Genomic DNA, 26,775 nt, shown 5'->3' with positions numbered 1-26,775 from the left:
CAAACAAGATTTTGGGATTTTTCTTGTTTGTGTTCACCAGATTGGAAAAATAATCTGACCTTGCCTGCTTAATTGTTTCATTGAGTGATGAGATCAGCTCTTTTAAGTGGAGTCTGTGCGCTTCTAACTTAGTGGACTTCCACAGACGTTCAACCTTGCGACACATTCTCCTACATTCCATGATATTTTGATTCATCCAGGGGTAGTAATTTTTACGTGTAGAGGTTTTAGATATATCAGGGGCAACCTCATTCAAGACAGACAGACAATAATTATTAAAAGACCAAGGAAAAGAATCAACATTATTGATGCCGTCACAGCAACTGGGCTCAAACATTTCCGAAAATGCCTCAACTGTAACTTCATTTATGATTCGTCTTTGGGATCTAACTTTATGTGAATAAGAAGGAAGGTGGGCGAGTACTTGAAAATAGATACAGCTGTGGTCCGAGACATGAATGTCCACAACACTAAGCTTGGCAACATTAAGACCAAAAGAAAAGACGAGGTCCAATGTATGACCTTTCTTATGAGTGGGACCAGCAGTGCTTTAAGTGGGCTGGTGCGCTCCGGTGCTGAGCACCGGGACTTCTCTAAATCACACGTTAGAGCACCGGCACTTCTCACCTAACTAGGACCGTCCGGTGCTCTGATTAGATCTATTTAGACTTGAATATGCAGAGGAATCACGAAGCACGCGCAAGACATCCTGCACATGAGAGATGACACAGTGCATAATTTCTTTTATACCTCTCAGCGCGCTATTCTAACAGGACAACACAAGCTCCTGATTATCCTTCCCCTCTCTCTCACTTATGGTGCAAACAGAAGTAAACACATCCAGATAAAATAATAAAGAGAAAAACAGAGTAACACAACCAGACAGCAACTCACACAGACAAAAAACATCCATCCATCTTCTTGTCCGCTTCGTCCCTTTCGGGGTCGCGGGGGTGCCGGAGCCTATCCCGGCTACTGATGGGCGAAGGCGGGGTACACCCTGGACAGGTCGCCAGTCTGTCACAGGGCCTCAATCACACACACATACACTCTCACATTCACACCTAGGGACAATTTAGAGTCACCAATTAACCTATGAAGCATGTTTTTGGACGGTGGGAGGAAGCCGGAGTCCCCGGTGAAAACCCACGCATGCACGGGGAGAACATGCAAACTCCACACAGAAAGGTCCCAGCCGGGAGTCGAACCGGGGCCTTCTCGCTGTGAGGCAAGAGCGCTAACCACTGCGCCACCGTGCAGCCCAAGACAAAAAAAACCCATATTTAAAATCGAATTTACCTAGAAAAACAAAAGTGAAGGTATCCCACAATTCATTGCGCTTGGCAGATAGCAAGCCAAATTTGTACGTCAACGTCAGTGGGCATCTCTACACCATGTTATCACTGGACAGAGGGAGTAACATCCCCGTATAAATGCCTTAGCTCCGGCGCCAAATCTACTGACAGTGATAGACGAGTTTGTCTGAGTCGCGTTTTTAGGGCAGCTACTGTCGACAATCATGAGTAAGCTTATTGGCTGTTCACTGAAAGCAGCTCGGGAGAAGATGTCAATCAAATGCTCAAGGTGGGGGCCAGCGGGCACCACACGCTGTTTTGACGCGTCTGATTGGTCAATTTTTAACTTGACTAACTTGCGGTAAGGACAAATAATATCCTGGAAAAAATAATAATTTGCAATAAGAACGTGTTAGGAAAATACATACTTGTTCAAAAAGGGTTATTCTGACAAATAAAATCAGTAATAACATTTTATTTCTCTTTAGAAGTTTACAGGATTTGGGCTTCTTGGTGCCTGCGGGAACTTCCTGTTTAGCACACAAGGGGGAGGGTCGAGCGGTCAACACAAACTGAAAGATTTGTCTGAACAATGTAATAAGCAAAAGAAATGACTTTAGCGTTAATGAAAACCCAATGATGATCTCGTGGCTACGGGATGTTAAAAGAACGCGGTTGGAAACTGAGGCGGACTCTCAGGCTGACGCCTTGTGACACTGTCACCACACTGAAAGTATATTGAAAAATATGTAACCATGTTGTTAAAAAATCCTTGCTGGGGCAACATGCTTTCTGTATACTGTAAGAAATAAAGTGGCCAGTGTTTGTAGAAGGACCGACTGTTTAAAACAAATACAAAAGAACTTTAATAGGAAAACAAGGCCTGGGCACCTGGAGCAGGAAAAGACTGTCAAGGAAGGGGCAGGGCAGAAAAAGGAAGCCAGGTGTACCACAGAGACAGAGTCTGGAGGAGGAAGAAAGGAGAAGGCCTGAGGATTCTCCCCCCCGATGTCCAGAGCCATTCTGTGGTTACCTGCTTTACGCCACCGGATTACCTTTTTCCTTTCTGTGGATGGATCATCGCATGGGTTTTTGCTTTCCATTTTTTCTATGTTTTTTCCCATTGGATGCCAACTTCACAGACTTGGACAGAAACCGGTGAGACCGAGCCTGTTTATTTCTTTTGGAATTTTCAACGCGTAGCTGGGACTGAGAAAAGAACTGATCAATTTGAGAGACAATATTGAGTATTGTGTACATTCCTGCTTGTAAATGTGTTAATTGGTGGTGGACCTGTTAATTGAGAATTTGTTTGGGGCGTGGTTAAGGGTAATATGAATACACCAAAGGCAAACTTAAAGTGAGACTGTTGCAGAGTTTTTTTTTTATGTGTTATGTTGAGGTTGCTTATAAATTCAAGCAGTTAAAGTGCTTATGCGTACTCTTTCTCTGTGAGAGAGCAGAGAAAGTTGTTACAGAGTGGTGGCCAGTATGGGGATTTGAGCTTTAATAGTGAAGCAACTCACAAAGCACATATTAAATCAATTACCTTTGAGTTTTTTTATGCACATGTATTAAAATGGAGGACAGAAGAGAAGACGTAGGAGGGGAAACATCAAAATCACCTGAATGTAACCTGGGTCCTTTAGTCACGTTCAGAGAAGCAGTATCGGACATTTCATCCTTACTAAGTGAAATGTATATTGATGACCTACAGGAAGATAATGAAACGGACAATAGTGCTGATGAAGAAGTGCCTTTACATGAAGAATCACCTGAAGTTCATGATGAAAACCCAGCTAATGATGAAAACCTGGTTTCTAGTGATGTCATAAGAGAGCAGCTAAATACCCTAGAAGAAGATTTCAAAGCTTCAGTAGAGAGCGCAATAAACAGAGAGCAGGGTTTCCGTGAATATGTAGATCAAAGGTTTGATGCTTTAGAGCAACACCTAAATGATTCATTGACACGTTTAGAACAAGCAGTTTTGGGTTGTTTTAAAAGAAGAGATGAAAGGTGGAAAAAAGAGATTGATGATTTAATGAGATCTGTTTCTGTGAGATATTCAGCTTCGTCTTTTTCTCCTACACCCACAATAGGCGAACCTTTGCCGTCTACCAGCTCTGTGTCTGGAGCCTCTGCTCTTGGGTCCAAGCCTCCTGTGCGAATAGAATTTCCAACCTTTGGAGAATCAAGGGACACAGCAGATGTGCTAAACTTCATTGAGCAAGTAGAAACCTTCTTCTCTTTACGCCCTCTCACAGACAAAGAGCTGCTGGCTACGTTATCTATCATCCTGAAAGACTCTGCTAAAAACTGGTGGGCTGCTGAAAGGGCAAAAATACACAACTGGAAGGAATTCAAAGAAGCCTTTCTAGCTGCTTTTCTACCATCAGATTATTTAACAGAAGTAGAGGAGCAGTTGAGGGATCTAGTACAGACACCAGGTCAATGTTTACAGGACTTTGTTTATGATTACAGAGCGCTCTGCTTAAAATGGAAACCCGACATGGGAGAAGGTGAACTGGTGCGACGAATCATGAACAACTGCAATCCTGCTCTGGTGAGTTGTTTAAGAGGAACGGTGCAGACGGTGGAACAGCTGGTGAAAGTCGGATCCATGGTGGAGCGAGACTGGGCCTCCAAGAAACATTACTGGGAAAAGGTAAACAGTCAAGCCTCCAGCAGCAAGACCAAGAAAAAACATCCCAGCAAGAGCCACCATGTCTCCGGGACCTTGGAGGGCGGTAGCAGACAGAGTCACCATCTGGCTCTAGCTAAAGCTTCACCTCCTACATTACTAGTCGTCCCTATTGAGACTAGAGGACTACAAGGAGAAGCTGTTTTGGACACAGGATGCACCTTCACCCTTATGCAAAGGAGTTTGTGGCAAAGGATCAGAAAAACAAGTGATGACCTGCAGACTGGCGACCCATTGACTTTTGTGTTGGCAGATGGACAGGCTCTAACTCAGAGGGTAAAGTAAAGTTGGCCTACACCTGGCATGGTGCAGTATGGACTATCGACACCCACATTATGGCTGATAAGCATCTGACTTTCCCGTTGATTCTGGGTTTGGACTTCCTGAGAAAAACAAAGACTCAGTTTGACTTCGGGAACAACTCCTATGAAGTATGTCTCAGAGATAAAGCCCTTTCCTTTCCGTTCCTAAACAGGACCGCAGGACACCTGTCATAGACTCCGTCTCAAAACTCTCTGAACCTGTATGTGCTGCTGGATTCTTCATTACTACCATTTGTAACCCAAGACCCAATGGCTGGAGTGGAACCTAAAGATGTGTGCAAAGACCACCCACTTCAAATGCAAAGGCTGTTTCAGGAGTGGCCAACAGTCTGTACGGAGAAGCTGGGGAGGACTGATATAATACAACACCACATCCTAACAAATGACGAGATTCCAGTCCGAACCAGAGCTTACAGAGTCTCGCCTTTGAAGCGACAAATCATTGAAGAGCATCTAAATCAAATGTTAAGTGATGGAATCATAGAGCCTTCCAAGTCATCTTGGGGTTCACCTGTAGTATTGGTTAAGAAACCAGATGGGACTTATCGTTTCTGTACTGACTACAGGCAGCTAAATGCCAAAACCCCATTAGACGCCTATCCCATGCCCATTATCCATGATATTCTGGAGTCGCTACACGGTGCCAGATGTTTCAGCTCCCTTGACCTGCAATCTGGTTATTGGCAAGTGGCCATGGATCCAAGAAGCAAAGAAAAAACGGCCGTCATCACACCCATGGGTCTTTTTCAGTTCAGAGTCATGCCTTTTGGACTGAAAAATGCAGGCGCCACCTTTCAGCGTTTAATGGAGACAGTCCTGGGAGAATTAAAAGGGCGCATATGTTTCGTCTACATTGACGATATCATAGTGTACTCCCCTACGCCAGAACAACACTTGAAGGACTTACAAGCAGTATTCGCTAAACTGGCTGCCAGCAACCTTTCTTTGAACCTCAAGAAATGCCATTTCTTGAAGAACAACCTGAAATTTCTTGGACACATGGTTACTGAAAGGGGCGTGGAGCCGGATGTCGATAAAACATCAGCAGTGACTAACTATCCAACCCCAAAGAACATCAAAGATCTTCAGAGATTTCTGGGACTAGTGGGGTGGTATCACAAGTTTATACCACACTTTGCAGACCTTGCTGCTCCACTCAACCACCTAAAGAGAAAGGGAGTAAAGTGGGAGTGGTCCACCGAATGTCAAGAGAGTTTTGACAGACTCAAACAAGCACTAAAGTCATCATCAGTGTTAGCTCAGCCCGATCCGTCACAACCCTTTCAAGTACAAACTGATGCTAGCGACTTGGGGTTAGGAGCAGTTTTAACCCAACGGTCAGACGAGGGGGAGAAGGTGATAGCTTACGCTTCACGTCTTCTACGGGGAGCTGAGCGTAACTACTCCACATCAGAAAAAGAATGTTTGGCTGTCGTCTGGGCTGTCGAAAAGTGGAAGCATTATTTAAGGGAGTAGATTCACCGTCTTCACTGACCACAGCGCCCTCTCTTGGGCATTTAATTGTCCCAAAACCTCATCTAGATTGACAAGATGGACCCTACGGCTGCAACAATATACCTTTGAGGTTCAGTACAGGAAAGGATGTGTGAACATGGTACCAGACGCCTTATCCCGGGCCGTCCAAGAAGACCAAGCAGCTGTCGTTGCATCTTACACCTCTGATCGCCTCAATACCTGCACCACAGGTTTACCCATTTCCTTGGCTGAAATAGCACGTGCACAACATCAAGATCCAGAGGTCAAGGAAATGCGGAATAAAGCAGACACAACCGGACCACAAGCGAATAGGATTGGATGGGAGATACTGCAAGATGTGTTGTATAGGACCATACCAACCCAAGGCGTAGGTGTAAAATATCAGTTAGTGGTGCCACGCAATCTCACGAAAAAACTGATCCACTACTTTCATGACAATCCACTGGGGGCTCACTTAGGCCGGCTTAAGACTCTGTTACGGATCCTGGAAGTCGCCTGGTGGCCCGCAATCCGAAAAGATGTTTGGAACCATGTCACATGCTGTTCAGTCTGCCAACAATACAAACCAAGTAATCAAAAGCCAGCTGGTTTCCTACAGTCCACCCAGGTTGAAGAACCGGCATACGTGCTGGGGCTTGATTTTATGGGTCCATTTCCCAGGAGTAAAAGAGGCAATTGCTTTTTATTAGTGGTAGTAGATTACTACACCAAATGGGTGGAGATGGTTCCACTAAGAGACAGCAAAACGCCCCGTTTATGCCACTTCCTCAAGGATGAGATATTTACCCGCTGGGGGGTACCAAGTACCTGGTTTCAGATAGGGGGCCTCAATTCACAAGTCAGCTCCTAATTGACCTTTGCAAAAAGTGGGGTGTCATTCAGAAATTAACTACCTCTTACCATCCACAAACCAACCTGACTGAACGGGTGAACCGGACCTTGAAGACGATGATTGCATCATATGTGGGCAAGCACCATGACGAATGGGACAAATGGCTATCAGAATTTAGATTTGCAATTAACACTGCCCAGCATGAAAGTACCGGACGTTCCCCAGCTGAACTAACCTTGGGTCGGACCCTCAAAGGACCTTTGGAACGACTGCTTTACCAGAAACCACCTCCAGATCCACGTCAACCACAGTACACGCTCATGGAACGTCAACACCAGCTTGCACAGGAGGTACGGCAAAGAGTGGGGGTTTCCAGACATAGACAAGCCAGATATTACAATACCCACCGAAGAACTGCGCAGTTTCGAGTGGGGAATCTGGTCTGGGTTCGGGCTCACCCACAGTCTAAAGCCTCACAAAAATTTTCGTCGAAGTTAGCGCCTAAATGGTCAGGTCCTGCTGAAGTGACGAAAATCTTAGGTCCGCTAAACTACAAAATAAAATGGCCAGACCATGATCAAGATGACACGGTGCACATAGATAGTCTTAAACCTTATTATGGGTTAAAACCTCCCATGCCTCTGGCTGGGGGGGGGATCTGTGACACTGTCACCACACTGAAAGTATATTGAAAAATATGTAACCATGTTGTTAAAACATCCTTGCAGGGGCAACATGCTTTCTGTATACTGTAAGAAATAAAGTGGCCAGTGTTTTTAGAAGGACGGACTGTTTAAAACAAATACAAAGGAACTTTAATAGGAAAACAAGGCCTGGGCACCTGGAGCAGGAAAAGACTGTCAAGGAAGGGGCGGGGCAGAAAAAGGAAGCCAGGTGTACCACAGAGACAGAGTCTGGAGGAGGAAGAAAGGAGAAGGCCTGAGGATTCTCCCCCCCGACGTCCAGAGCCATTCTGTGGTTACCTGCTTTACGCCACCGGATTACCTTTTTCCTTTCTGTGGATGGATCATCGCATGGGTTTTTGCTTTCCATTTTTTCTATGTTTTTTCCCATTGGATGCCAACTTCACAGACTTGGACAGAAACCGGTGAGACCGAGCCTGTTTATTTCTTTTGGATTTTGCTACGCGTAGCTGGGACTGAGAAAAGAACTGATCAATTTGAGAGACAATATTGAGTATTGTGTACATTCCTGCTCGTAAATGTGTTAATTGGTGGTGGACCTGTTAATTGAGAATTTGTTTGGGGCGTGGTTCAGGGTAATATGAATACACCAAAGGAAAACTTAAAGTGCGACTGTTGCAGAGTTTTTTTTATGTGTTATGTTGAGGTTGCTTATACATTCAAGCAGTTAAAGTGCTTATGCGTACTCTTTCTCTGTGAGAGAGCAGTGAAAGTTGTTACAGCCTCACACAGCCAGGATAAGGCGACAGGTGGGCAGAGTCAGACACAAGCTAGTCCATGCAGCAGCCGGCGTGACAGTGCAGCGGTTCCCACGGCGACGACAGACGTTGAGAGTGCCAGTGACACATTTACCGACCCAAACAGTCAAGGTATAGAGCAAAACTGGCCGGAATGTTGGACACAAGAACAAATACACTATTTCTCCCAAATGTAAAAGTGGCTAATGAGCAAAAATAAAAAGCTGGGCTGCAGTATTTGTAGCCATGTTAATGGATGCACTGATATGCAGCAAGGGCAGAGAGTCTCACATGAGTGGAGTCAGTGCTTAGTTTCTTCAAATGGAAAGGAAAAGGCTGCACAACAACACTCGCTGCGAAAGAAAATCAAAGAACACAAAGATTCAATATCTCACAAAAAAGCAGATGAGATTAAAGAGATGGCAAGAAAAAACACCATACAAACACACATTGAGGACATGCGAAAGGCTGATTTTGCTTCCACCTGTAATGTTTTTAGAACTGCATACAAGATTGGCAAGCATGGGCGTCCCTTCACAGACATGCCACTTGATGTCCAGTTGCAAGTTTTAAATGGAGTGAACATGGGCCGAGTTTTGCACTCAAACAGTACATGTGCAAATATACTGGATCACATTGCTGCTGAAATGAAAAAGAAAGTAGTTAATGACATTGTGATAAATCTGAGGAAACTGTGTGTGCTCATTGATGAATCCACCACAACAAGTGGAAAAGCTGTGTTAGTTGTGTGCCTCCGCTCAGCTATTTCAGGTGAAGAGCCAGATACAATATTTTTTTAACTGATTCAGCTACAGGGGACCTCAGCAAAGGAGATTACTGACGCACTGTTAAAATGTCTTCAGCAAAATGGCTTTGAGCTTCAATTTTTACAGGACCATTTGTTGGCCTTTGCTTGTGACGGAGCATCAGTAATGCTTGGGAGGAAAGCAGGAGTAGCTGCACAACTTTGTCACATATTCCCTAACCTATTTGTCTTGCATTGTTCCAACCACAGACTGGAACTGGCAGTATGTGATGTTTTGAAGGAGGTTGGAGGAATGAATCACTTCAATTTTTTTTTGGATCAGCTATACTCCCTCTACCATGCATCTCCAAAAAATCAAAGAGAGCTAACTGAGAGTGCGCTCAGTGTTGGACAGCGCTTTCTTGTGATAGGGCGTGTTTTGTCAGTGCGTTGGGTTGCTTCGAGTGAGAGAACAGTGAAAGCAGTATGGGACAGCTACCAACCTCTGCAGATACATTTCAAAGCTGCTGCCGCTGATACAACCAGGGATTCAAGAGAAAGAGCAAAATACAAAGGACTTCATGACATTCTCACTTCTGTCTCCTTTGTGGCTAATCGAGGTGTCATGTATGATGCTCTCTCAGAACTCAGTGACCTCTCAAGAATGCTTCAGAGACGTGACATGACATTGGATCAAGCCAAAAGGTTGCTGGATCGGCAAATCCGTGTGTTTGAGTCAATGGTATCCACACCAGGCCCACAAACACAAACTGCAGTTGAAGCAGAGAAGAAGAAAGTCTTTAGAAATGTCCAGCTGCATGAAAATCCAAGAGTTCCAAAAATAAATCCTGGACAGTTCTTTCGTAGCTTGGCTGAAAATGTGAGGTGCAGGATGACTCCAACAACTTCCTCACATGTCAGCACAACCTCACCTGAAAATAAAGACAGTCTCTTCCTCAAAGACATTCAGGTCCTCCAGTCTGACACTTGGCCAACAAACGGAAATATTCAGTATGGAGATGCAGAGGTCAGACGTTTATGTGAGAGACTCAAAATTGAGGAAAGGGAAAGTGTTTCAGGATTTAGGGAGTACAAAGACATAAATGCTTCCAAGACACCAGCAGCCCTGGAGCCTCTTCTGAAAGCCGTCCACACTATTGCAGTTTCAACGAGTGAATGTGAGCGAGCTTTTAGTTCAATGAATGACATCCTCACTGATAAAAGAAATTCGCTCGACATCAAGAGGTTGTCAAACTTGATGTTTGTGAAATGCAATGGACCACCCTTGGGACAGTTTGATGCTCAAATTTAGGTCAGATCATGGCTGGCAACAGGCAGAAGAAGCGCAACTTGTACGTCTTGTGAGGCACCAAGTGCAAAAAAAGTGGACCCCAAGAACTGTTGGGGCCTTTTCTAAAGAAAATGACCAAGAAGAATAATGCTTTGGGTTTTTTTTTTTTTGTTTGTTTTTTTTGTATTTACTGTTTTTTATTTGGCTGGTCTAGTTTATTGTTCATATACATTGTGTAGTTTGAGGACATAAGAAATTTATTTTCTAAGCATGTTCTATGCACTTTTCAAGAAGCTGTACAAATGTGAAAGTGAATTAATGTTTTTAAGTTCTGGTATATTTATGTATATTTTGAACATTATTTTGGCAGTATTTTGATCAGCACATTTCATTTAATGACAGCATCACATAGTTTTTAAATCTTAAGAAAATGTTGCATTTTTTGTTACAGTGTTGTTTTTTGCCTGGTTTTCTATTATTACATAAAATTAAAAATGAATGTTATAACTGTGCACACATTAAAATAATTTTACAAACACATGTTAGTGTTTGACTACATTTATTTTTAGACTAGACTTGAGCTCCCTCTTTCTTATTTCATATTACAGTTTTTTCCAAATGCTAAAACACATTTTCTGAAACATTAGACCAATTTAACCAAACACCAAAAACAATTTTCAAAACATAAGCTAAATATACAAAATACTTAACTCATGAATCAAAATCTCAGTTTGAGGTCAAAATGAAGACTCTGTTGTCAAAACTTACACACACACATCAAATCCAACACACTACGCACCAAAACACCAAACACAATTTTCAAAATATAAACTAAATATACAAAATTCTTGACTCCTCAGTCAGAAGCTCACTATGAGTTCACAATGAAGACTCTGTCGTCAAAACTAACAAACATCCAGCAATCACAACACACTACACAACAAAACACTTGACACTGTTCACAAAATGTTTTACAAAGAGCTATGCCCCCCCCCACCACCACCACCACCACACACACACCCACCTACACACCAGAGGAATTAAACAGTAAAAAGTATCAGGGATTCATTTTTAATTTGCCATTTCTTTTTAATTTTCACAATAAATATAGATTCGCATTCATTGCATTTCACCATCTTGTCTCTGTGCTGGGTCAGGCCAGAGGACTTCATCATCACAGGCAATATTCCCTAGCCAGACAACGGGGGAAAAATGATCTTGTGTGCCTGATCCAGCCTTGAAAGGACTCAATGGAAATGTCATCACAGGCCATGTCCATGGCCTGCAACAGGTTTTCCTGAATGTAAGGTTCTCTCTCATACACCTTCCAACGCCAAGCTGAAAAAAATTCTTCAATTGGGTTAAGGAAAGGAGAATAAGGTGGAAGAAAAACTAATTCAATTGTGTGGAACCACTGTCTGATGAGCTGACTCTTTTGAAAATTCACATTGTCCCAGACAATAACAAAAACTGCATCGTCCCTGTCATTGTCTTGAAGAAATTGAGCCAAAACAGCATCACGAAGACCATCCAAAAAGGTTAGAAGATGTTGTGTGCTGTAAGGACCCAAAACAGCATGGCGATGTAGAACTCCCAGGTTACTGATAGCAGCACAGAGTGTGACATTTCCCCCACGCTGACCTGGGATTTGCACTATGGCCCGTTGACCAATGATATTTCTACCTCTCCTCCTTCTTTTTTGCCAGATTAAAACCAGCCTCATCCACAAAAATAAACTCATGTGTCCTGTCCCTTGAATCAAATTCAAAAACACCCTAGAAAGAAAAAAGAAAACAGTAAATAACATAGAAGACATGGAGAAAATTACTGCCTGGGTGCAGGTCTGGGTGGGGGTTCGGGTCCCAATGTGGGTCTGGGTCTCAATTGTCTTTATCTGTTTTCCATTTTTCATTATTAGCTGTTTAGTTGCTCCAGAACTGCCTTTATATTCAGTGCAGTTGATTAGCAAAAAGTGTCTTCAGCTTTGACCAGTTGTGTGTTAATGATGACTCCTGTGTTGGAACAGAGTTTGAGTTTTTCCTCTTTGTGTTAATGTTTTGCACCTTGTGTGTTGTGAATGCCGACTGTGTCTTAAAAGTGAAAATGTGTCTTGTGTTCCGCAAAGAGTGAATTGGAGTTTTGAAAATTGTGTGTTAACTGCAAATTGTGTTTTAGGTTTTGACCAAAGAGTGATGTTTTTGAGAAAAGAGTTAAAGCAATTGATGAGCTTGTTTGGAGAATGGCACTTAGTGTTTTAGCAATTGGGAAAAACTGTAAGACACGTTGAAAAAAGGACTTCTTTTTATCGATTAATATTTACATTCAAGATTCTATTTTATGTTTCGACTTCCGATAAACAGAGCACCGCCACTTCATGTTGTCCACTTAAAGCACTGGGGACCAGATACATGTTGATTTAAATTAAATGAATCAGTGAGTGACAGCAATTCAGTTGCTACACTACAAGAGGTGTCATTGATGTGTATATTAAAATCCCCAAGAATTAAGAATCTCTCAAATTTGATCATAGAAGTTAAAAATTCAGCAAATTCCTCTAAAAACACCTGTGCAGGACCAGGAGGTCTATATATTAAGGCACAAGAAAAGGCATTGGTAATTCCAACCTTAGTAATTTGAAGCTCAAAAGAGTTAAAAGGATCTGCATGAGAAACTATCCCTGTGGATGAGGGCAAGATCACCCCCACGACGAGCAACACGGGGGGTCCTAAACACAGAACAGTTACGCTGGAGTCACACCAGACGCGATAGCGCCGCGATAGTGCCGTGAAGCAGCGCGGAGCGGAGTGCGCGCCGCGGAGCGGCGCTCTCTTGGTCACACCAGACGCGATTTTTTTCGCGACGGTCGATGGGCGCTTCTGCTAGAGCTATTGCTTTTTTTGCCATCATGGTCAATAACCAGGATATCACCCCATGTTTCTGCTAAAAGGGGATGGTCTCTGCCCCTGTTGACACAGACCCCGCCCCCCAACTCCGCAATCGGCCCACTTCATTGATCGGAGTGTGCGCGCGTGTGCGTGTCTGTCTGTTTTGTTGTGTGTCTGTATGCACGCATGCGCTCCCACGTGTTTCCGTCGGTAAATTAATAAACTAAAAATATTACCTGATGTTTCCTCCAAGAAGAACCGCTCCTCTGCCTCTCTCTCGTTCACCCCCATGCCTCGCTCCAGTGTGCCCCCACTGCATTGGGGGTCCCGTCTGCCCTGCTTTTTTTCCTCCCAGAACCATGAAGCCCAGCACACCCACTTCGGAGATCTGTGGTGTCCGGGGTGGGGGCTGTCGTGGACGCGTGTCTGTGTGTTTTGATTGTATGCATATTTTCATCTCTACAGTCTGTTTAGACACAATACAGCCACGAGGGGGCCCAAGCCAGGGTCTCATTGTGCCGGTCCCAAGCCCGGATAAATACAGAGGGTTGTGTCAGGAAGGGCATCCGACGTAAAATCTTGCCAAATCAAATATGCGAATCAGACCTACGAAATCCATACCGGATCGGTCGAGGCCCGGGTTAACAACGACCGCCATCGGTGCTGTTCACCGACAGGGTGCCGGTGGAAATTGGACTACTGTTGGTGGAAGAAGGAGAGGAGGAAGGCGGGTTCGTAGGGAGAGAGAGAAGAGGAAAGTCACTAGTGTTGGACTGAGAGTTGGGACTTTGAATGTTGGAACTATGACAGGAAAGGGTAGAGAGTTAGTGGACATGATGCAGAGGAGAAAGGTAGACATACTGTGTGTCCAGGAGACCAGGTGGAAAGGTAGCAAGGCTAGAAGTTTAGGAGCAGGGTTCAAGTTGTTCTATCATGGTGGAGATGGGAAGAGAAATGGAGTAGGAGTTATCCTAAAGGAGGAGTTTGTTAGGAGTGTTGTGGAGGTAAAAAGAGTGTCAGATAGAGTGATGAGTCTGAAGATAGAAATGGAGGGTGTCATGTTCAATGTTGTTAGTGGGTATGCCCCACAGGTAGGATGTGAGCTGGAAGAGAAGGAGAAGTTCTGGTTGGATCTTGATGAAGTGATGATGAGCATCCCTGGAAATGAGAGAGTTGTCATTGGTGCAGATTTCAATGGTCATGTTGGTGCAGGAAACCGAGGTGATGAGGAGGTGATGGGCAGGTTTGGTATCCAGGAGAGGAATGTAGAAGGACAGATGGTGGTTGATTTTGCAAAAAAGATGGAAATGGCGATAGTGAATACATTCTTTGAGAAGAGACAGGAACATAGAGTGACCTATAAGAGCGGAGGTAGAAGCACACAGATAGACTACATCTTGTGTAGACGGTGTAATCTGAAGGAGATCAGTGACTGTAAAGTAGTGGTTGGTGAGAGTGTTTCCAGACAGCACAGGATGGTGGTGTGTAGAATGACTCTGGTGGTGAAGAAGATGAAGAAAGAGAGGGCAAAGGCAGAGAAGAGGACAAACTGGTGGAAGCTGAAAAAAGAAGATTGTTGCATGACTTTTAAGAAACAGTTGAAACAGGCTCTGGGTGGTCAGGAGGTACTCCCAGATGACTGGATAACTACAGCTAATGTGATCAGGGAGACAGGTAGGAGTGTACTTGGTGTGTCATCAGGAAAGAGAGTTGATAAGGAGACTTGGTGGTGGAATGGGGAGGTGCAGGAGTGTATACGGAGTAAGAGACTAGCTAAGAAGAAGTGGGACACTGAGAGGACTGAGGAGAGTAGACAGGAGTACAGGGAGATGCAGCGTAAGGTGAAAGTAGAGGTGTCAAAGGCCAAACAAAGAGCTTATGATGACTTGTACGCTAGGTTGGGTAGTAAGGAGGGAGAGACTGACCTGTACAGACTAGCAAGGCAGAGAGATCGAGATGGGAAGGACATGCAGCAGGTTAGGGTGATCAAGGATAGGAATGGTAATGTGGTGACAGGTGTCAGTGGTGTAATGGAAAGATGGAAAGAATACTTTGAAGAGTTGATGAATGAAGAGAATGAGAGAGAACAAAGAGTAGAAGAGGTGACGGTTGTGGAGCAGGAAGTAAGAAAGATTAGTAAAGGTGAAGTGAGAGGGGCTTTGAAGAGGATGAAGAGTGGAAAGGCTCTTGGTCCTGATGATATACCTGTGGAGGTATGGAAGTGTCTAGGAGAGATGGCAGTGGAGTTTCTGACCGGGTTGTTCAACAGGATCTTAGGTGGTGAGAAGATGCCTGAGGAATGGAGGAGAAGTGTGATGGTGCCCATTTTTAAGAATAAGGGAGATGTGCAGAGTTGTGGTAACTACAGAGGAATAAAGCTGATGAGCCATACAATGAAGGTGTGGGAAAGAGTAGTGGAAGCCAGACTAAGAGCAGAAGTGAACATTTGTGAGCAGCAGTATGGTTTCATGCCAAGAAAGAGCACTACAGATGCAACATTTGCTTTGAGGATGTTGATAGAGAAGTACAGAGAAGGTCAGAGAGAGCTCCACTGTGTCTTTGTAGATCTGGAGAAAGCTTATGACAGAGTGCCCAGAGAGGAACTATGGTATTGTATGAGGAAGTCTGGAGTGACAGAGAAGTATGTCCGAGCAGTGCAGGACATGTATGAGGGCTGTAAGACAGTGGTGAGGTGTGCTGTAGGGGTGACAGAGGAGTTCAAGGTGGAGGTGGGATTACATCAGGGATCAGCTCTGAGCCCCTTCCTGTTTGCAATGGTGATGGACAGACTGACGGATGAGGTTAGACAGGAATCACCATGGACTATGATGTTTGCAGATGATATTGTGATTTGTAGTGAGAGCAGGGAACAGGTGGAGGTGGAGTTAGAGAGGTGGAGGTTTGCCCTGGAAAGGAGAGGAATGAAGGTTAGCCGCAGTAAGACAGAGTACATGTGTGTGAATGAGAGGAACCAGAGTGGAAGAGTGAGGTTACAGGGAGAAGAGATAAAGAAGGTGGAGGAGTTTAAGTATTTAGGGTCAACAGTACAGAGTAATGGAGAGTGTGGAAAAGAAGTGAAGAGGAGAGTGCAAGCAGGTTGGAATGGGTGGAGAAAAGTGTCAGGTGTGATGTGTGACAGAAGAGTTTCAGCACAAATGAAAGGAAAGGTGTACAAGACTGTGGTGAGACCAGCCATGTTGTTTGGACTAGAAACAGTGGGACTGAAGAAAAGACAGGAAGCAGAGCTGGAGGTAGCAGAGATGAAGATGCTGAGGTTCTCTTTGGGAGTGACCAGGATGGATAGGATCAGGAATGAATACATCAGAGGGACAGCACATGTTAGAGGTTTTGGAGATAAAGTCAGAGAGGCCAGACTGAGATGGTTTGGACATGTTCAGAGGAGAGACAGTGAATATATTGGTAGAAGGATGCTGAGTCTAGAGCTGCCAGGAAAGAGGTCTAGAGGAAGACCAAAGAGGAGGTTTATGGATGCAGTGAATGAAGACATGAAGGTGGCTGGTGTTAGAGTGGAGGATGCTGAAGACAGGCTTAGATGGAGGAAACTGATTCGCTGTGGCGACCCCTGAAGGGAAAAGCCGAAAGGAAAAGAAGAAGTCTGTTTAGACACAAAAACATGATCACATTTGTCAATCGCGGGGTTTTATTGGGAAAAATTGGTTCTATTTTGAAAATAAACCGGATTTTCTCATGTATTTTGATGCAACTTCCTGCCAGTATTGACGCGGAGCGCTCGCGGCTCATGGAAAAAATAGGCCAGACGGCGAAACGTTGCGCTGCACCGCGCGGACCCTCCGCGCCGCTCCGCATCGCTCCGCTATTGTCTTTTATGTTTTCAATCGGGGAAGCTTTGTCTTTTCTTATCTTTTGAAGTATTTGTTTTTATGCTTTTAACTTGTGAAGCACCTTGTGACTTTTGTCTGTGAAAGGTACTATATAAATAAAACTTACTTACTTACTTATTTCTCAACTGAGCCATTTAACTCAACAACTATCTTTTTTTTTTTTTTTTTTTACAAAAACACACAAAGACACTAACAGCCGGCTTGTTCAAACTCAGACAAAAACACAAGATAACAGACTATCAACACAAAGAACACTCACTGCCTGTAGCTGATGAGGCTGAAAAGGCCTCCTGTCTTTTCTGTAAAACCTAACCGTTTAGACGTTTAAATTCATCTTTTTCATCATTTTTCGTGGTTGAATTTTTATCGCGTCCTGTATTGTTGTTAAATTCTGTGTATGAAGACTGTCATTAAATCTTCTTCTTCTTCTTCTTTTCCTTTCGGCTTTTCCCTTCAGGGGTCGCCACAGCGAATCAGTTCCCTCCATCTAAGCCTGTCTTCAGCATCCTCCACTCTAACACCAGCCACCTTCATGTCTTCATTCACTGCATCCATAAACCTCCTCTTTGGTCTTCCTCTAGACCTCTTTCCTGGCAGCTCTAGACTCAGCATCCTTCTACCAATATATTCACTGTCTCTCCTCTGAACATGTCCAAACTGTCATTAAATCTGTTATTCATTATTTTAATGTTTCATTAATTTCTGTTTTTTTTTTTCAATTTTTTCACTGCAGTGTTTCCTTTTTTTCTCTTGTTAGTCTTTTATTTCATTTATATAATTTATTTTTATGTATACTATTTATTTATGTATTTATTTAAATACCAGTATTTTAGAGAATTTAGTCCAGTCCTGTCAACACCTAGGCTGTTCTATAGGCTGGGATTCATCCAGTGGGATAGCAGCTCAACCTGATGTGGTAATTCTCACTTCAACTCTTTCGAGTGGAGAATTCTTGCCTATTGCATCCACACCAGTCTATTATTTGTTCCCACTGCTTTGCATGAGTTTAAAATACCAAGTGGTATTCTAAACTCCAACCACACTCACACTCTCTCACTTTTTTTTTTTTTTTACTTTTGCTTGCAGAATTTGTTGGTCTCCACCGATCTGACGTATCACACTTCGTCGTCTCATTTTGCGGAATTTGTCGGACTCTGCCGTCCCCCTTTTTTTTTTGTTTTTTGTTTTTTTGCGTGCAGAATTTGTTGGTCTCCGCCGTCCCCTTTGGACTTCGCCGTCCCTCAGCACCTGTTAGAGCCTAGGATTTACAGGGTTTTACGTTCTATGACCCTCAGTCATTCTTCTCTTTTCAACCAAAGACACACTCACCCTCTGTTGTCTTTCTTCTTCGACTCCCCGTCAATCCACGGATCCCGACCGGTGCGCTGAAACCTGGAATCCCTAAAGGTGGGATGAGGTTCCTGGTGAACCTGCTGTGGCCACAGTCTCGCCCTGGTTTCCCCGCACCTGCCGGAACCTCGTGGATGTCTTGGGATCCGGCTCGAAGGACCAATTAAATGTTAGGTTCAAACAACCTGAAACATTTCTCTGAAAGGAAGACAAGAGAGGGGTCAGTTCTTAAATCAGATTTTACTTGCACAAGGAGAACAGAAAGAGAATGTTCAAACCAGTCTCCACCCGCTCTGAAGATCTTGGTTCAGGGTTTCCATATTTATAACCTTTCAGGGGCGGTCTTGGTTATATTTACATTTGCTGCTCTCAAGGTGTGGAAGGAAAAACAGCCTCAAACTGGTTCTACTATAATTAATGTCATAGTTCAATGCAATAGGTCTGCGTCAGCCCCTTCGAGTATCTGTAATGTGTCAGCCTCCAGACAGCCTTCAGCTTAGGATGACTGCAACCTTCCAGATACCAGCTGAGCTCGACCTCAAATGAGCAGAAAGAGAAAAGAAGTTAAAATCATAAAAAGCAAATATGAGATAAATGTATGCACAACCCTATCACTACCCGTACCCTCCCTCTACCCCGGTCAGAGCTGCAGGGGACAGTCGTGAAAAAAAACATTTCAAAATGGCTCCTGTTGGTTTTATCCTCATATTAAAGGCGCGGCTGTTGTGCAGTGGTGGACCAGCCAACCCCTGAAAAAAATCTCAGGTTCAGTTCCCACTCTGCGCATCCATGTGTTCAAGTGTCCCAGGGCAAGACACCTGACCCCACATAGCTCTCGTTTGTAATAGGTTGGCTTTATCAAACCTGCCGTGAAATGAAACAGAGACAGAAGCTGGTTTTGAATCAGTGTATCACTCATTCATTCATTTTTCAACTTAAAATCGGAAATGAAAACAACGAAAAACCAGCCGTTTTTTTCGTTTTTTTTAATTCAAAATCCAACACGTGCACCAAAACAAAATAAACGAAAATCAGATAATAGGTGTTCGATTTGGTTTTCCGTTATTTCCTTTTAGACCATTAACTGTAAAAAATATTGGACTTCTCGAGGCATGAGGTCTCCCATTGGAAATGCATTACCTCCACTCCTCGTGGAAGGAGGCCACCGCTTTCACCATCACTTCCTGAAACGGATATTGTCAAATTGCAAACGTCTGCAAACCATCACCAGCGATTGGTCTGAGTCTCTGTGAGTCATAGCTGAGTCATGGAATCTATAGGAAGTACTGTCACCAATCTGGATTGAGTTTATTGTCAGTCTCCGCCTCTTTCCACGCCTCTACCGCGAGACCTACTTTAATCACGCCGGAGAATTGTACAAGTCATTGTTCAAGCCTTTGAGGGAGAACCATTCCAACATTTGATTCTGTCAGCGGTCCTTTTGGATTTACTTACATTTATTCCTTTTTTTCGAGCTAAAAGGAGCATTTGGGTGACGCCTGCTGCACGCCCCCCTCCCCGCGCAGCAGCAGCAGTTTGTCACTTCACATGCGCTTCCACGTTACAGTCTGATCAGATGCACGTTTCTAACAAGTGAACATCTAGATCTTTTTCCTGTTTGAAAATACGACAACACCCATTGGCATTTGTCTCGGCTCTCTCGCTACTCACAGGAGACATATGCGTCTAATTCAGGCTGCAAGCTGGAAAAGTGCGGCGAAGATGAAACTTTGGTTGGTGCTTTTATGGAGGAGCTGTACCTTTCCGTATGATACGCAACTTATCATTTATAAGCTACAATCAAAACAGTGAAAAAAAGAAAAATGAAAGTTAAACAAACAAAAAAGTCCAAAGCACATAACCTCAGAGTGAAATCTATTTCTACAGAGTAAATCTTCATCTAAAAATGTCGACAGCATGCTCCTCTTGTTGTTTTAAACTGCTGCATCGGTACATTCCATTGAGGAAAACAACAGTAGGACAATGATTGGTACATTGTTGAATTGTAAAGTAGGTGTTAAAAGGTCTTCACGGACCCATTGATGAAGTCTGCTCCCATTGGCTACCCGTCATCTGTCACTCAAACGCCCCACATGTTCGACGTCAGACCCACAAATGCTTAATGAGCCATCTGATTGGTCAATTTATAACTCTAATAACTTGTGATAATAGAACAAATTTTTAAAAAAAAATTAGGATTAGAAAAGAGATGTTAAGCAGAAAGCAGCAGAGGAAGAATGATTATTCTGACATATAAAATGAGTGAGAAATAACTGTCTGTTTCTCAATGGAAGTCAATGGGACTTGGCCTTCCACCCAGTGGTACTTCCTATATAGAACACGGAAGTAGGAGGGGGGTTTGCTCTGTCCAGTTTTTTTTTTTTTTATACAGTCAATGTTTTAGACACGGGGGGAACCTGGAAGTAGTTAGCGCAGATTCTTATTGTGAAAATCTGCTGCACTGCTCGCGCTGTAGCTGTCTTTCGTCAAGGGAAAGGGATCATTTTATTATTGTTTTGTGACCGTAAAAGGAAAATCAGAGACCTGAGGACATGATAGTACATCTGTTCCAGGTAAGAATCAGTTATATTATTTTTCAGTCATTTGTCTCTGACGATGTGAGTTTGCTACTTTGACAAGCTAGCTATTGCTAACTCCAAAACGGGGCATGTGCAGAGTTCGGTAATGGAGACGTGAACATGTTTAGTCGTCCGTGGTGAAAATGTCCCAGAAACATGCTTCGAGCCTCGGGCGAGGAGTCGCCGGTAACTAAAGCCGCGCTTTCTGCTGCTTTTGATGAGACTGTAAATGCCAGTTTTTACCTGTAGCTATTTCCTGGGGTTATTAAACCAATCCATCCATCCATACATCTTCTTCCGCTCATCTGGGACCGGGCCGCGGGGGCAGCAGTCTAAGCAAAGATGCCCAGACTTCCCTCTCCCCAGCCACTTCCTCCAGCTCCTCTGGGGGGACCCCAAGGCGTTCCCAGGCCACCCGAGCAACATAGTCTCTCCTTCGTGTCCTGGGTCTTCCCCGGGGCCTCCGCCCAGTGGGATATGCCCGGAACACCTCTCCAGGGAGGCGTCCAGGATTAAACCCATTATGTAATTAAATATGAGAAGTTGTTGGCTGTACATTCGATGAAAAGCACTAATCAGCAGTGTCTCATCTGTTTCTAACCACATTGGCTGTGTCCAAATTCAGTGGCTGCGTCCCGAGGCTGTGGCCTTCGCGATCTCCGATGGCCGAGTCCTTCGTAAGCAGGTAAGACCGGATGTTGTAATGTATTAAGTATAACAGTTGTGACAGTTGAAGACCCTGACTGGGTTGCCAGGTTACGTCCTGTCAGTTGTTTTAGCTCTCTGTGTTGTTGGTGTTGAAGTCCTGATATAAAGAAGTGATTTCTCTGTTTGGATCTGTCCCGTTTTTCTGGCACCTTCTTCACACGACGTAACATCAAAGTGGCGACGAGGATATGTCTTTTCTCTGGAGAATCGACGAATTCAAGCCTGAAAATGAGTCATGGTCTGCTTACGTGGAAAGAGTCGAACTTTTCTTTGAGGCTAATGATGTTAGCGAGAACAAGCGGGTGCCTGTGCTGCTCAGTGCTATGGGAGCGGCGACGTATGGACTACTGCGGAACCTCATACAGCCGGCGGTTCTTTCAAAGAAATTGTGGACATTTTAAGATCCCATTTTGAACCCAAGCCTTTGGTGATAGTAGAGGGCTTAATTAGAGCTGTCAGGCGATTAAACTTTTTAATCGCGATTAATCGCATTATCCTGAGTTTACTCGCGATTAATCGCAAATTAATATGTGGCCTTTTTTTAAGGAAAGAAATCTGGAATTTAACAGTTTAACAGTTTAACAATTTAACACTTTAACAGTTCTACATTAATTATGAAAACAAGAACGGCAAAATGTATCAGAAATACTTTATTTTGTAACATTATATTGAGATAAACTTTCTTAACAATAAAAGGCTGTAACATAAAATGCCTAACAAAAGCCCAAGTGCAAGTGAGGGGCATTTTAAATTCAAAACTTCAATCAATGTTCAGTAAAATAAAATAAAAAAACATCAAAAATAAAATTTCCATAACACTTTCATGTTCATTTTTTGTCAGGACCCAATCTTTTCCTCCTCTGCTGAATGAAATAGAGATTTATCATTTCCAATGAACTTTAGTTTTTTTTAAACATTAAAGACTGAGAAAAGTGGGATACACTGTGGATAGTCTGTTACTGCCGCCGCGTTCTCTGGCTGCAGCTCGATGCAGCAGCGGAGCTCAAGCCATGAATATGCCGGCAGACAGACCGCTATGCTGGGGTTGGATCACGCTTAAACCTCCAGAACATTTAAAACGTCCCCCGGTGCGCTTGCTGTTCGGAACGTCGGGGGTCCGCTGCTCTCGGGAGGCGGCGCCGGACGCGAGCCGGTACCACCAGACGTGGTACTGGACACGAACCGGAGCCAGGTTAATGTGCAGGAGCTCTCCAGGTCCTAGTGCCGGCCGGTTTTAGCTAGCAGCTCGGTGGTTGGAGACCCGCCTGTGATCTAGTGAGAGCAGCGGATTGGAAAGGCACGTATGAGAAAATCCGCGATTAATGCGTCAAAAAAATTGTCGGCGTCAAGCACATGTCAGATTAATGCGTTTTTAACGCGACAAATCTGACAGCCCTAGTTTTAATCAGTGCTGCCAAAAACAGGGAGAGACGGTCTCGCAGTTCACTGCATCACAAAGCAAAGTGCTGTTCACTGTGAGTTCGGCGCGGGACTAGATGATGCTCTCCAGGATCGTTTCATCAGTGGAATACGGAACTAGGCATGCCAGAGAAAGCTCCTATCAGAGGACAGACTGTCTTTTGCCAGGGCATTTGGAATTGCTCTCAATACGGAGACAGTGGACAAAGACGCACAGCAACTTAAAAAGGTGGAGGATCATGACGGTGGAGTTCACAGGATGCAAGTGAAAGCACCACACAAGGGACAAGATGGATGTTACAGATGTAAAGGAAAGAATCACACAGCTGATGCTTGTCACTTCAAAGACACTGTTTGCCACAGTTGTGGGAGAAAAGGACACATTAAGAAGGCCTGCAGAGCAAAGAACAACCAACAACAACCAAAGTGGAAAACAGCAAAGCCTGGTAAATACAAAGATACCAGATATGTCAGTGAAGGACATGAAGAAAATGTAGGAATGTTTATGGTGCGCAGTTTAGATGAGAAAATTGACACCAGACCATACAGAAAAACATTCTGTGTAGAGGACGTATTTTTGACAATGGAGCTAGACACTGGGGCAGCTAGTACCATCATACCAGAAAGGCTTTATGAGGCTCATTTTAAAAATAAGCCACTTAAGGAAACACAAGTTAAGTTGCTTACTTACACTAAACAAAAAATAACTGTTAGGGGGCAGTTTAAAGTAACAGTAAGTTATGAGCAACAAAGACACAAGTTACCAGTGTTGGTGGTAGATGGTGATGGCCCAGCATTATGTGGTAGAGATTGGTTGCGTAAAATAAAATTAAACTGGCAGCAAATTAAAAGCTTGGCAATACAGTAAAAACAAGAGTTTAAAACGGTTGAGGAAGTGTTAAGGAAGCATGCATAACTGTTTAAAGATGAGTTAGGGACACTCAGAGATTTCAAAGCAACCGTCACAGTAAAGCCTGATGCATGCCCCAGATTTTTCAAAAGCCGCACATTACCTTTTGCTATGAAAAGCCAAGTTGACAAGGAGCTGGAAAGACTTGAGAAGGCAGGAATAATAACACCTGTGAAATTTAGTGAGTGGGCAGCGCCATTGGTCCCAGTAAAAAAACGAGACAAGACACTGAGATTGTGTGGAGATTACAAGGTAACGGTGAATGCAGTGGCTGACACAGAGATCTATCCCCTTCCAAAAATTTAAGAACTGTTGGCTACTTTAAGTGGAGGAAATGTCATGGTCACGTGGCGAGATAGACCCTGACGCTGGAACCTGGAAGATGACGAGAGGCGGAAGTAGTTAGAAAGTATTTATTGTCCGTGGAGATTGTGGAGCTGCAGCCGGGACTTGAATGGAGTTGCAGATTTGAGATGGAGAACGAAGATCTGAGGTGGACTGGAGCGGCAGGGTGAACAACCAGGTGAGTTCAGCAGAGGGTGCGTGGTGAGGAGTGAACTTGGCGTGGCAGAGTAGACGAGACGTAGCTGGACCCAGGTCGGCACGTGGATGACAAAGATCTGGAGACAGAGGTTTTCTAAGGTGAGACGTAACTAAGCGTAGTAAACAGTATAAGCGTAAAACATGAGTGGCCAGGGTACTGTACCGGGTAAATAATAATAATAATACATTTTATTTGTTTGGCACCTTTCTTGGAACCCAAGGTCGCCGTACATAAAATAAACAACAACAAATAATAAAACAACATTAAAATTTACAATAAAATATGCACTTGTTGACAAACAATGCAATCAAAATTATGGGTGGAGATAGGCAAGATGAAAAAGATGAGTTTTCAGTTTCTTGGAGAAATGTGGGAGAGAACGGATGTTTCGGAGGTCAGGGGGTAACGAGTTCCATAACGGGGGAGCAGAGCGGCTGAATGCTCTGCTCCCCATAGTGACAAGTCGAGCGGTAGGGACAACTAGTTGAAGGGAGGAGGAGGATCTGAGGGTGCGTGTGGGTCTGGTGACCTGAACAAGGTCCGACAGGTAAGGGGGGGCAAGGTTGTGGATGGATTTAAAGGTTAGGAGGAGTATTTTGTATGTAATCCGGTGTGTGATGGGTAGCCAATGAAGTTGCTGCAGAACAGGTGTGATGTGTTGGATGGATGGCGTTTGAGCGATGAGTCTGGCTGCTGAGTTCTGAACATATTGTAATTTACGTAGGGTTTTCTGAGGTAGACCAAAAAGAAGGGAGTTGCAGTAATCCAGGCGGGAGGTGACAAGGCTGTGCACCAGGACAGCAGTTGAATGAGGGCTGAGGGATGGCCGAAGGCGACGGATGCTGCGAAGGTGGAAAAACGCAGACCTGGTGATATTATTGACGTGTGAGGTGAAGGAGAGAGTGCTGTCGAAGAAGACACCCAGACTCTTAACCTGAGGGGAGGGGGAAATGCAGGAGTTTTCAAAGGGAATGGAGAAGTTTGGGATATTGTTAAGGATGGATTTAGTGCCTATTAGGAGAAGTTCAGTTTTGTCATTATTGAGTTTTAGGAAATTTGAGGTGCACCAAGATTTTATTGCAAGAAGGCAGTCAGTGAGAGAAGTGGGAGGAAGAGAGGAATCTGGTTTGGTGGAGATGTAGAGCTGGGTGTCGTCAGCATAACAATGAAAGTGAATCTTGTGTTTACGGAGGATTTGGCCGAGGGGTAGAAGATAGATGATAAATAGCAGGGGCCCCAGGACAGAGCCCTGAGGCACACCTGCAGTGACAGGAGCTGTGTGGGAAGTGAATGTTTTCAGCTGAATAAACTGGGTGCGACCTGAGAGGTATGAGTGGAACCAGTTGAGGGGTATGTTTGTGATGCCTATGGCAGCTAGTCTATCTAGGAGGATGGCGTGAGAAATGGTGTCAAAGGCTGAGGACAGGTCGAGCAGAAGGAGGATGGAGAGTAGGCCAGTATCAGCAGCAAGGAGAAGGTCGTTGGAGATTTTAAGGAGGGCCGTTTCTGTGCTATGAAGGGGACGGAAGCCAGACTGGAATTGTTCATATAGGTTATTGCGAGAAAGATGCATATGAAGTTGAGCAGCAACAGTTTTTTCAAGAATTTTGGAGATGAATGGAATATTAGAAATGGGGCGGAAATTATTGAGGTTGGAGGGATCTGATCCAGGTTTCTTGAGTCATGGTCTAACAGCAGCTTTTTTGAGAGCAGGGGGAACAATTCCAGTTGTGAGGGATGAGTGAATAATGTTGGTAATGAGAGAAGACAGGGAGGGAAGAGTAGCCTTGACCAAAACTGTAGGAAGTGGGTCAAGTTGACTGGTTGAGGATTTAGAATTTTGAATTAGCTCAGGGATTTGGTTGACTGATGGTAAAGTAAATGTTGAGAATGAGTGGGAGGGGTCCTGGGTAAATGAGATAGCTGGATTGGAGAATGGATTTGCTTGAAGTTCCTTATGGATGTTTTCTATTTTTGAAGTGAAAAAGGAAGCTAGAGTATCACAGAAGTCAGAGGTGTACAGGTGGGGTGGTAGTGAGTTCATGGGTTGTGAAATTTGTGAAAAAAGGGAAAAGAGGGCCCTAGAATTTCCTTCACGAGAGTTAATCAGATTAGAAAAGTAGTCAGATTTGGCTTTAGAAATTGAGTCTTTGTATTGGGAAAGATGGCAGAGATACATGTCCTTGTGCACAGAGAGACCAGTTTTTCTGAAGAGTCTTTCGAGTCTTCGTCCTTTAGCTTTTAGTTGTCTGAGGGTCGGGGTGAACCAGGGAGCAGTGACGTAAAAGGAGACAGTTCTGGTTCTGAGTGGGGCATGAATATCCATGATGTTGTGAAGATGATTGTTATAATATGAAACAAGTTCATCCGGGTTATGAAGACCATCCACACA

At 44.0% G+C, this 26,775-nt stretch overlaps 1 protein-coding gene and 1 long non-coding RNA gene across 3 annotated transcripts; one reads left to right on the top strand and one right to left on the bottom strand.

The window, feature by feature from the left end:
- Positions 1-8,909: 8,909 nt before the first annotated feature.
- On the top strand, positions 8,910-10,670 carry LOC118598250 (E3 SUMO-protein ligase KIAA1586-like). The gene has a single exon (XM_036210840.1). The coding sequence runs from the start codon at positions 9,022-9,024 to the stop codon at positions 10,144-10,146; it is 1,125 nt and encodes a 374-aa protein (XP_036066733.1). The 5' UTR covers positions 8,910-9,021; the 3' UTR covers positions 10,147-10,670.
- A 6,951-nt stretch (positions 10,671-17,621) lies between these two features.
- Positions 17,622-18,569, bottom strand: LOC118598253. 2 transcript variants are annotated; one of them, XR_004947373.1, is made up of 2 exons: positions 18,512-18,569; positions 17,622-18,421 (listed from the first exon to the last, which is right to left on the bottom strand). It is a non-coding gene; the product is annotated as an uncharacterized LOC118598253 (long non-coding RNA). The 2 variants fall into 2 exon arrangements; XR_004947374.1 differs by having other exon boundaries at positions 18,502-18,561.
- Between the last annotated feature and the right edge of the window lie 8,206 nt (positions 18,570-26,775).

The sequence above is a fragment of the Oryzias melastigma genome, unplaced genomic scaffold (assembly GCF_002922805.2).
Source record: "Oryzias melastigma strain HK-1 unplaced genomic scaffold, ASM292280v2 sc00260, whole genome shotgun sequence".
Classification (NCBI taxonomy): Eukaryota; Metazoa; Chordata; class Actinopteri; order Beloniformes; family Adrianichthyidae; genus Oryzias; species Oryzias melastigma.
This window is presented reverse-complemented; position numbering and strand designations above follow the sequence as displayed.